Below are 12,468 nucleotides of genomic sequence, written 5' to 3' on the forward strand. Positions count from 1 at the left end.
CGGTGGCATGGCCTCCTTTATCAAGTCACGTGCAAGTGACTTGAAAAAGGAGACCATGTCCCCGAAACTCGTTGTTCTGAAGTGCTCTGTGTTCCCAACCAGCAGTCAGTATAGCAGAGCACCACTCCAGCCTGTTGGCTTCTCAATTTGCCCCGGCATGCTACAGAGTGTTTCCAGGGGAACTGCATGGAACTTTTCCCTGTCAGCAACATATCCAGGAGGGCGTAATAGAATCCCATTGTATGATGATAATGAGCCTTTGCAAGATTTACATTTGTGAGTGCATTTGATTACTTTTATTGAAAGAGTTAACTGCACTAGGGTCTTCGAGCTATTTAATTTTGTTGATTTTGTATACACTTTAAATCAAGTCTCTCTCGACACTAAAAGAATTGCACATTGAAGAATTGGTCTGTTTTTTGAACTTCAGGTTCTCCACAGTGATTACTTACATGACACAGAAACCTAAACTGATGATATTTCCAACGAAAGCTTCTACTTCGGTCATAGGCTCCAGGTGATCCTCCAGGTTTAACCCTTTAGAAAACAAAGAAAATATTTTTTTACATGAAAGCCATACCCAATGTTATGAGTAGCCACAGCTCCTGCACTCTTTCCTGCCTATAACAGCAAATAAATTGGAATGCCAGCTACTGTGTGGTGTGTTGCCACTCCTCCTGCTCTGTACCATGGCTGAATGGATCTAAACCTAAAACAGAAGAGGAGATCGGCTTCTACAGACCGGTTGGCGCTTTTCTTCCGGTTTCAACGTCAGTCAAGCTGGTGGGGGCAGGCACAGGTGCACAGGAGTTTACACTGCTTGCCATGTATCTAAAGGTGCAGATGGACCGATCAAAATTCAGCAGGCCTGTGGCTTATCCATATATTTGCAAATGTGTGCAACTAATCCTCTGCTTTTAACATACTAAGTTAGACAGTTGAATTCGGCTTGCAATTTGGTTGGTAAGTTTGAGCCTGTTTATTACGCTATACAATTTTAATTATTTACCTATACATACCGTTTGCATCAACACGCATCTCATTTAAAGTCCCAACCCTTTCTCTCTTTTATGATCCATCTATGGTCTGGCTGGTTGTACCCCACTCCCCCCCCACCAAAAAAAGTGCCATTTGTTAATGAGAAGCTGGAAAGGGGGCCTTAAAGCGGAACTTCTCCTTTTGGGTGACTGGCCATAGTTGGATCGAAATTCAGCCGGGAAATAAAAAAAAAGATCTATCTATGGGCAACCTTAAACTTTGGTTATCATACTTACCCCGAGTCAAAGCCAGGCCTGGGATCCTTAAACGTTGTGGTACGAGAGTTGTGATCCACAAAGTAGCGGACTCCCTCGCTAGTATATTTCATTTCCCATCCTGGAGGCAGTGCTGGCTCCTGGATCATACTAAAAAAAAGACAGAAAAGGAAATGAATACAGGGGTTCTGCTGTCTAGACCAGACATTCTCAAACAGGGTTACTTGAAACCTTAGGGTTCCTCCAGAGGTTAAGAAGTTCCTTGAGTTGTAATTGATTGACCTCCCAATGGATGGTGTTTGCATAGTTTTTGGGTCCAACACCAATTGGCGAAGCCAGCAGCATGACACCAATGATCTTTTTAGCCGTACTGTTGGTGTCAGTAGCAGGAATTATGCCCCACTGTTAGCGTCAGTGCAAGGAATAGTGCCGCAAGGGCCAGATAAAAACATGCAAAGGGCTGCAAAGGGCAGTTTGGTGACCACTGTTCTAACTGAACATACTGGGGTAGATTCACATAGAATGGCGTAACTTTGTGCGGGCGTAACGTATCCTATTTACTTTACGCCTCCACAACTTTTACAGGCAAGCGTAGCGTAAATAGGCCGGCGTAAGCCCGCCTAATTCAAATTGTGAAGAGGTGGGCGTGTGTTATGTAAATCAGGCTTGACCCGACGTGATTGACGTTTTTCCCTAACGGCGCATGCGCCGTCCGTGGAATTTCCCAGTGTGCATTGCTCCAAAGTACGCCGCAAGGACGTCATTGGTTTCGACGTGAACGTAAATGACGTCCAGCCCCATTCACGGACGACTTACGCAAACGACGTAACTTTTTCAAATTTCTACGCGGGAACAACGGCCATACTTAACATTGGTACGCCGCACTTACGCCACCATACAGCAGGGGTAACTATACGCCGGGAAAAGCCTAACGGAAACGGCGTAACTGTACTGCGTCGGCCGGGCGTACGTTCATGAATTCGCGTATCTAGCTGATTTACATATTTCGACGCGTAAATCAGCGTACACGCCCCTAGCGGCCAGCATAAATATGCAGTTACGATCCGACGGCGTAAGAGACTTACGCCTGTCGGATCTAATAGATATCTATGCGTAACTGATTCTAAGAATCAGGCGCATTGATACGACCGAGATACGACGGCGTACCTGGAGATACGGCGTCGTATCTCCACTGAGAATCTGGCCCACTGTGTCATGTGTTGCCAATAGACACTAATCTGAACTTCTTTCTCATACTGTTACTGAAGGATAGATAGCAGCAGCAACCAATTTTGGCTACTATGGACAACAAAGATGTTTTCTCTTCAAGTCGTAACTCAGGAACTCGGATTATCAATCCTTCTCATTTCATGTTCTCACCCCTGAGTGCGTGGATCCTCCCATTGTGTGGTCCTCGTGTTGTGGTTCACGTAATAGACTCTCCCATTGTCCTGCCGCTTCTCTGAAATGGAGAAGAAAAGAAATGAGAAAAAAAACATTACTAAGAATAAGGCTGATGACCAATCTGGCCATTCAAGTTACTAAGATTAGGATAAAATAAGCCAAAAGCCTCTAAAAAGGTTTTAGAACACGTAATTTTTTTTCCTGACCATATTTTCAAAAAAGTCCCCAAGCCCGCACCATTTCAATATAATATTCCTGTTAAATTCAAGTCCCCAAACCCGTTCTGACAGTGTGCACCACCACACCTGCCTCCGTTCTCACATTAAAATACATTTCTGTTAACCAGAGAAGCCATAGAAAAAAAAAAAAAAAACTCCTGGGTCCTCAAAATCACCGGAGAAATTACTGTTTAACATAGGAGTCTATGGAAGGGGTGCTCGGCTTTGAAAAATCGGTGCTCCCCGGCCGTAGGACTCTCAGATAACAAACTTTGCACACTTGTAGAGGAGAAATGGGGCTACATGTGTGCCAAGTTCCGGGTCCAGGGAACCCACAACTGTCCGGTACCGGGTCCCCAAATTTACCAGAGAAATTACTGTTTAACATAGGAGTCTATGGAAGGGGTGTTCGGCTTTGAAAAATCAGTGCTCCCCAGCCATTGGACCCTTAGATAACAAGCTTTGCAGACCTGTAGAGGAGAAATGGGGCTATATGTGTGCCAAGTTCCGGGTCCAGGCGACCTACGGCCGTCCAGTACCGGGTCCCCAAATTCACCGGAGAAATTACTGTTTAACATAGGAGTCTATGGAAGGGTGCTCAGTTTTGACAAATCGGTGCTCCCCGGCTGTAGGTCCCCCGGACAATAAACTTTGCACACTTGTAGAAGAGTGGGGCTATATGTGTGCCAAGATTGGGGTCCAGAGGACCTACGGCTGGCTGGTACCGGGTCCCCAATGTCCAGGAGATCAGGAGCAAAAAATGTGTCTTTGCTTCTCATTAGTGCGACTTTGTGCTCAGGGAGGAGCTGTAAGGAGTCGCTTGTTTGCCTCATCACAAGTCACATACAGCAAATGTACTTCTTCTGCCACATTTCATTTCATATACGGCATTTTTTAAAACAGAACTTCAGATGCAGCCGGAGATTTTTCTGATGGAACGGCCCCTGCTAATTGCAGACTATCAGGTCCGCTCTCCTAACCTCAGCCTCACCGCACATTGCCCGACGCACTATATATAAATCTCATCCTGCCACCCACACATGGCAGCGACCCCACAACTCTCCCACAAGACCTATACAGTCTTCTAATTATATGATTTAAAAGAATTCCAATATAATAATAAAAAAAAATTAAAAAAAAGCAGGATATTGTTTTAAAATCTGTTAAAATCGCTAACTGGAGCCAATTAAAGCGAAACTCCAGGCAAGCGGCTAAATACACAGTTGGGAAACATTTATATATATATATCTCTGTTTTACCCGCCAAGGATTGGTAATGATGCCAGGCAGAGCTGCCAGGTTGGTGACTTCACTATTCCCCCGAGGCAGTTAAGCAACCCTTGGAAAATGAAGCAGCAGCAGCAGCACACTGATGAGGTCATCATCTCCCTGAGCTTGTCTCTCCAGTAAGCAGGTTTACAGTGCTAGACTGACAGCACCAAATACAACAAAAGAGCCATGGTTTTTTGTTTTTTATAAAATACAATTTAAGTTTTTTTTTCTTTTACATTCCAAACTTCTGTGCCTCCCATGCTCAGAACTACAGTGTCCAGGACAGCACAAATGTGTGTGGACATTATATGTCATACGTTTTTTTTTAAAGTGTATGTCTGACCAAAAACAAACAAAGCAATAAAAAGCTAATCTTTTCCCCGCTGTATGTGGAAATTACACCTAAAAGTAGAACTATAGGCAAAACTTTATAACTATTATAATAACGTTTTCTCCATATTGTATAGAGTAAGGGAAGGTCCCTCGCCAGCTTCAAATCTGCCAGTATTTAATTGGGGGAGATTTACCTTCACTTCCTGTCCCAAAGCCAAAACAGGAAGTGAGAAGAAATACCTGCAAATAACAGGATATCACTTTTTTTTTTTTGTTTGTAGTGGGTTTGCCATTTCATTGTACCCCTACCTGTGAATCATTAGCACTTCCTGAGTTCTTTTTAGCAGAATATAATATATAATTACCTCAATTACCACAAAATCATCTTCCCCCTAACACAAATCCTGCCCTCTCCAACCCCCCTTCTAACACAAATCCTGCCCTCTCCAACCCCCCTTCTAACACAAATCCTGCCCTCTCCAACCCCCCTTCTAACACAAATCCTGCCCTCTCCAACCCCCCTTCTAACACAAATCCTGCCCTCTCCAACCCCCCTTCTAACACAAATCCTGCCCTCTCCAACCCCCCTTCTAACACAAATCCTGCCCTCTCCAACCTCCTAACACAAATCCTGCCCTCTCCAACCCCCTAACACAAATCCTGCCCTCTCCAACCCCCCTTCTAACACAAATCCTGCCCTCTCCAACCCCCCTTCTAACACAAATCCTGCCCTCTCCAACCCCCTAACACAAATCCTGCCCTCTCCAACCCCCTAACACAAATCCTGCCCTCTCCAACCCCCTAACACAAATCCTGCCCTCTCCAACCTCCTAACACAAATCCTGCCCTCTCCAACCTCCTAACACAAATCCTGCCCTCTCCAACCCCCCTTCTAACACAAATCCTGCCCTCTCCAACCCCCTAACACAAATCCTGCCCTCTCCAACCCCCTAACACCTAGGCTTATGACATCATGCACAGATCTCTCTGTCTCACGCTGGTGAGAGTTTGCCAGGAAGGGAGGGGGGGGTGAGTCATAGGAGGGCTAATGAGATCTGCAGAGCTGGAGGCGTGTGTCTGTTTAAATCCAGGAAGTGAACAGGCAGCAGCTTCAGCTGCCCACAGTGAAAATGGCTGCAGCCAGACTCAGTGGAGGGAGATTTCTGCAGCATATTTGGCGAGTACAGAATCACAGTATATATAAAATAATATGTACTGGTCACATTCGTTGACATTAAGAAAAATTGCCAAGATTGGATTAAAATGCTCCTGAATTTAAAAAAAACGAATGCCCACCACTGCCTTAGAGACGTTGCGCAGATTCCACCACATATGTAATGTAAGGATCTGAGTTTGGCGAGATTTTAGCGGCGTTCAAACATTCTGCTTTTACTAAAGTGAATTATGTGCCTGTGGGGAGGAGGGGGAGGAGGAGGGGGGGGGCTGTGAGGCCTGGCTTATCATATAACACCTCCATAAACTTTAAGCCGAGGGTAGCGGACACATTTTTTTTTTTATATTTTGTTTCAGCCAATGAATGTCTATATAAATTATTGCGCATACACAACGCTTACTGTTTTTATAAAAGTACAGTCTTAGCCTCCTGCCCACGCCAGTCAGAGCGGCCTCTAAGCCAGGCGTTGAGTGCCGAGTCTCATAGGACGGAGCACAAAACTGGCGCGCGCCCAAACAGAAGCACGGCCATGATGTTACAGCTTAGAATGAAGGCTTGTTACAGACTCGACTCCTACGGAGCTTAAAAAGGGGGCCAATGGGCTGCTTTCTCTGCGCACACATTTTTACTTAATATCGTAACGTCTTCGTAAAAGTAATTTTGTTTTCTTTTTGTGAGTTTTATATGAGCCAAGAGATTGTTATTCCATATTTAGATTCATATACAGTGGAACCTCGGATTACGAGTATAACCTGTTCATTGTAATCCAAAGCACTTGTATATTGTAACGGAATAGCCCGTGATACCCAGTGATATCCCGTGATACCCAGAGACTTTTGAATGATGCGGGGTACTGTGCCAGCTTCACTAATGACTCTTGGGTCTAGGGCAGGGGTGTCAAACTGGCGGCCCTCCAGCTGTTGCAAAACTACAAGTCCCATGAGGCATTGCAAGGCTAACAGTTACAAGCATGACTCTCACAGGCAGAGGCATGATCGGACTTGTAGTTTCGGAACAGCTGGAGGGCCGCCAGTTTGACACCCCTGGTCTAGGGTCATTCTATGTCCACTAGGGGCATAGGATGACTGAGAAATTATATTATGAATTAGATGAGATGGGACAATAATGAAAATTCATGTATTACAGGATATCTTGAAAAATTACAAGTTGTTAATTCTGACCCCAACAGGTCAATAGGAGAGTGACTCATTCAATGTGGTACATAGACTGTTGAGGTGCTAATTAAGTCTACCTGGCTGTAGTGATAAAAGCTTGCTGTGATTGCATTCTATTGTCTATTGTGCTAATTAAGTCTGCCTCTCAAGAACCTTTCATTGTGTGAAGTTCTATTGATGATAATATGTGTTGTGAGTTAGCACCCTCTAAAGGTCAGACGTCTGACTTACGTCTACAAAGGAATGTGTATTGTGTAGCAGGTGAGAATAACTTCTGGGTAATGACTAGTATGTGGATTATCTGAATGTCATTATCTAAAGGAATGTGTATTGAAGTTCCTTGTGTCATGTTGTGGGTGGAGTTGAGTCATTGTCCATATTTGGTTGCTAACTGTATAAGAAGAGCTGAGTTTACCATTAACCACTTAACGACCGCCGCATGTACATATACGTCGGCAAAATGGCACGGACAGGCAGCTGCCTTTCCGCGGGTCCGATCGGGACCCCCCCCCCCGGTACATGCGGCGGTCATTAAGCCTCAGGGAGCGATCCGGGACGAGGGCGTGGCTATTCGTTTCTAGCCGCCCCCTCGCTCACCGGAGCTGAAGAACGGAGAGAGCCGCGTGTAAACACGGCTTCCCCTGTGCTTCACTGCGGCGGCTGCATCGATTGTGTGATCCCTTTTATAGGGAGACGCGATTGATGACGTCAGAACTACAGCCACACCCCCCAACAGTTGTAAACACACACTAGGTGAACCCTAACTCAGCGCCCCCTGTGGTTAACTCCCAAACTGCAACTGTCATTTTCACAATAAACAATGCAATTTAAATGCATTTTTTGCTGTGAAAATGACAATAGTCCCAAAAATGTGTCAAAATTGTCCGAAGTGTCCGCCATAATGTCGCAGTCACGAAAAAAATCGCTGTTCGCCGCCATTAGTAGTAAAAAAAAAAAAATGCAATAAAACTATCCCCTATTTTGTAAACGCTATAAATTTTGCGCAAAACAATCAATATACGCTTTTTTTTTTTAACCAAAACACATAGAAGAATACGTATCGGCCTAAACTTTTTTATATATTTTTGGGGATATTTATTATAGCAAAAAGTAAAAAATATAGCTTTTCTTTCAAAATTGTCTCTTTCTTTTGTTTATAGCGCAAAAAATAAAAACCGCAGAGGTGATCAAATACCACCAATAGAAAGCTCTATTTGTGGGAAAAAGGACGTTTATTTTGTTTGGGAGCCACGTCACACGACCGCGCAATTGTCAGTTAAAGCGATACAGTGCCGAATCGCACAAAATGGCCCGGTCATTGGGCAGCCAACTCCTCCGGGGGGCTGAAGTTAAAGACGACTTTGAGAAGACAGCAGATTAATGGGATACCACATACACCATAATGCAGGGCCATCTTAATAGCATCATGGGCCCCTGGGCAAAGTAATGCTCTGGGGCCCCTACAATGATGACAGTGCAGGTAACAGACATCAAGTAGGTAGGAGGCAGACTGCTTTCCCTGTGTATCTATCATTCTCAGTGCCATCATGGGGCCCCCAATTTCGGGGCAGCATGGGCTCATGGACCAGCTGCTTTGGAGAAAGTGCAGGGGCCCCCCATGCAGCTGGGGCCCCTGGGCAGTGCCCAGGTGTGTCCTCTCATTAAGACAGCCCTGCCATAATGAACTTTTAACTAATATACATTTTGTTTTGTTTCGTGCTGCGAGGTCAGGGACTGGTGAATAAATAGAAGATTGAAGAGTCAATAAGCCCCGTCTTCGGACCCGTGGTACATTTTGTCCCAGCAATAGAAACGTTAGAACCAGCTGTAGATTGGCGACAAAGCTCCTTGGGATTTTCCAGCCTTATGCTAGGTGATAAGAACGGAGTCTTTAATGCACAAAGAGGCCCGTTTTGTGGTACAGTCCCTCAGAACTAAAAAAAAACATGGAAATTTCCAGGGGTATAAATTTCCTTCGGACAAAACCTCAAAACCTGGAACGGTTCGGAAAATTGGGGGACCGTCAGCCCCCAGCGCACTGAATCAATGACAAAGTGTCCCTGGAAACCTTTTTCCAAAAAAGTTGGCAAGCGTGCAAAGCAACCCGGGAGGAGCACGCGCGCCAGCCTTGGATCACAAGAACCTCTGGCTTTACATGTGGATTGTTATACCATCCAGAAGCAAAATAGGACACACAGTCTTTGCTCGTCATCTACAACCAAGCTTGGAATATTGGCTCCGAGCTTAAGCTAACTCAGGCATCTATTACACAATGAAAATCCTGTTCGTATTTTAGTTTATGGGTAAGTCTGTACTGGACCGAGCAACGTTGTTTCGCCTACTGGTTCCAAGCAATTTCACACTCTCAATAGCGGTGATGTGTGTGGAAAAACACCCAACCACACCCTGAGCAGACGGTGGCTTCAAAATCCACAGAGAAGCGGAATAAAGGGATGTTGTTCGTAGCAACCAGGCAAGTTTACGTTTATTCTCTAAGCTGCCCCGAAAAAATTATTAATGTGAACTGGCGGGTCATATCCAACAACGAGTTGGTGGGAGGTATTGACACAAACTATGCAATTAGTCCCACAGGGACACACTCCGACAGCACCAACCTAGGGTCATTTTAGCTGCTTGGACTTTACGAGAAAGATTGAGGTCCTAGTGATTGTGCATGTGACGGGAGGGCTCGGGGAACCCAGAATCCCTTGGAAAGTTTGGGAAACCATTGTTTCAGCTCCCCATGCACCTCTTATGTCTAAGGCCGCGTACACACGATCGGTCAAAACCGATGAAAACGGACTGAAGGACCTTCTCATCGGTCCAAACCGATCGTGTGTGGGCCCCATCGGTCAGTTAACCTTCGGTCAAAAAAATTAGAACTTGCTTTAAAAAATTGAACCGATGGACTGGTAACCGATAGGTCAAAACTGATCGTTAGTATGGAAAACCGTTGGTTAAAAACCCACGCATGCTCAGAATCAAGTCGGCGCATGCTTGGAAGCATTAAACTTCATTTTTTTCAGCACGTCGTTTTGTTTTACGTCACCGCGTTCTGACACGATCGGATTTTTAACTGATGGTGTGTACGCACGACAGACCATCAGTCAGCTTCATCGGTTAACCGATGACAACGGTCCCTCGGACTGTTCTCATTAGATGGACTGATTGTGTGTACGCGGCCTAGGTCACCCTGTGCCATCCCGGCATAGGGTGACTGAGAAAGTATATCTTGGATTACTTAAAATGGTTTTTGATTGATTGCAGTGTTGCATGAATTTCCCCCTTTCACATTTGAATTACGCGCGCGCTTACGCCGGCCCCATTTACGCTACGCCGCCGCGACTTACGGAGCAAGTGCTTTGTGAATACAGCACTTGCTCCTGTAAATTACGGCGGCGTAGCGTAAATACGATACGTTGCGCCGCCGTATCATTGCGCACCCCTTTCTGAATCTACCCCAAAATTCTTATTTTTTTTACCCAGTTTTTATACATTTTCCCCCAATGTACCTGGAAAAAAAGACCAGCAGAGAAATTGTTCTCATTATTCTGGAAACAAAGATTAAAATCAGATCCACGGTGTATTTTCCTCTGGTGATGGAAATGATTCGAGTGCCTCATTGGTGACAAACCGCCACATTCTGGGATGCAGCGTGACCAAACGGGACATGCGAGAAAGAAAACGCCTTTTACTTAAAAAATCTTCTATCCTGGTGCCAGCATGGCAGAATGCAGTTGGTACGCTGCCATGGATTGGCGCCAGGAAAGGAGAATTATGGTAAGTATTTGATACGTTCTCTTTCTTCTCACATACAGAGCAGAAAGCTGCAGGAGTGCCATGGAGAAATAAAGACGTGGTGATACGTCCGATAAGGCTGAAACGCGTCAACTGCTGTACTGACATGATGTCTTTTGTGGAGAATTAATAAATGGAAGATTTTTAAGAGCAGAGGACGGAGTTGCGGATCGCTTTCTTGGATGATTTTGCTTGCAGCTGTGCGACTGTGGCCCATGGGAGCAGAAAATGGTACCAGTGAAAAGAATAGTGCCCCATCAATGGTGTCAGTGGGAGGAATAATGACCCATCTTGGTATCAGTGGGAGGAATAGTGCCCCATCATTGGTGTCAGTGGGAGGAATAGTGTCCCATCAATGGTGTCAGTGGGAGGAATAGTGTCCCATCGTTGGTGTCAGGGTGAGGAACAGTGCCCCATCATTGGTGTCAGTGGGAGGAACAGTGCCCCATCATTGGTGTCAGTGGGAGGAATAGTGTCCCATCATTGGTATCAGTGGGAGGAATAGTGCCTCATCATTGGTATCAGTTGGAAGAATAGTGCCCAATCATTAGGGTCAGTGGGAGAAACAGTATCCCAAAAGCCACATAAAGGCAAACAAAGGGCCACAGTTTGGAGACCACTGTTCTAGTGATAAAGACTCTGAACGTGGAATCACTCATGGGTCTTATTGCCAATTTTCAAACAATAAGGTCTCTCTGTGTGTGACCAGATTTAGACGACCATCTGGAACACACATGAAAAAAAGTAGACGGTCCCACATACATATATATATATATATATATATATTTTTCTTCACATAAAAGCAGGTGCAGGTTTGAAAGGCAGCCAAGGAATAAAGAATTACCGCTCGTGAAGCTGTGCCCCGGGGGTCTCACCTAAACATTCTCAGACGGGACCCTTCCAACATCTACACAACGGCTGGCAAGACACGGCCCCTCTGTGCTCAGCAATTACCTTTCATCAACTTTCCCAAGATCCAAACTGCAGCCTCAAAAACCCGCCAAAGCTACCGATCTGGAAGCCGATCATTCTCCTCTCCTCCGAGCAAAAGGGCCCCGGCACCGGAGAATTTCCCACAATTTGCCGATAACCAATCTGATCTAGAGCTCTGACCACTCGCAGCGTACGAGTCCAACGTCTGAGCAGAGCGGGGGAGGGGCTCGGTCTATAATTTTGGTTTTACTCTTGGAGTCATTTTTTTATTTTCTTAAGAAAAATGCTTAAAGACACAATTCTATTCAACTTAAAAATATATAAAAACATTGGAGCAACCTACACGATACAAAACTAGAAAAGGTTGTTCCTTGGAGCCATGAACGTACCACCAGCACTACAAATTCACCTGGAATTTCGTACAAGGAGATAGGAAGAAGTTCTGGACAGCCGCACTCCAAAAATTGCCTTTTATTAAAAAAAAAATAGGATCAAAAATACATGTCACAGCAGAACGGGCAGAAGAGCCGGCGCGTTTCACACTATTAAACAGTGCTCAATCATATCACCTATGATTAAGCACTGTTTAACAGTGAGAAACGCGTCGGCTCTTCTGTCCATTCTGCTGTGACATGTATTTTTGATCCTATTTTTTGAATAAAAGGCAATTTTTGGAGTGCGGCTGTCCAGAACTTCTTCCCATCTCATTGCTATAGGCATTGCCAGCCCCTGTGGCTTCCAAACTGGAGGAGAAGTTTACTGTTGTCTGACCTACCGGGAGCGGTGATATCCCTTTCCCCATTTTGGCATTTCGTACACCCGACACTACGCCAAATGAGCCTCCATACACCCAAAACCAAACCAGTGAACTCTAATAAATTGCACACAAAAAGACAAATGCTTTCCTGA

At 45.1% G+C, this 12,468-nt stretch overlaps 1 protein-coding gene across 2 annotated transcripts in view; it reads right to left on the reverse strand.

The window, feature by feature from the left end:
- Nucleotides 1-12,468, reverse strand: part of WWP2 (WW domain containing E3 ubiquitin protein ligase 2) — a 78,648-nt gene that overhangs the window by 19,057 nt on the left and 47,123 nt on the right. For both annotated transcript variants that reach the window (XM_040329551.1, XM_040329553.1), the window contains 3 exons: nt 2,634-2,715; nt 1,275-1,403; nt 453-537 (listed from right to left, as the gene is read on the reverse strand). In XM_040329551.1, coding sequence (XP_040185485.1) covers nt 453-537; nt 1,275-1,403; nt 2,634-2,715 — 296 coding nt within the window. The remainder of the gene's footprint in view (nt 1-452; nt 538-1,274; nt 1,404-2,633; nt 2,716-12,468) is intronic.

The sequence above is a fragment of the Rana temporaria genome, chromosome 11 (assembly GCF_905171775.1).
Source record: "Rana temporaria chromosome 11, aRanTem1.1, whole genome shotgun sequence".
NCBI classification, from domain to species: Eukaryota; Metazoa; Chordata; class Amphibia; order Anura; family Ranidae; genus Rana; species Rana temporaria.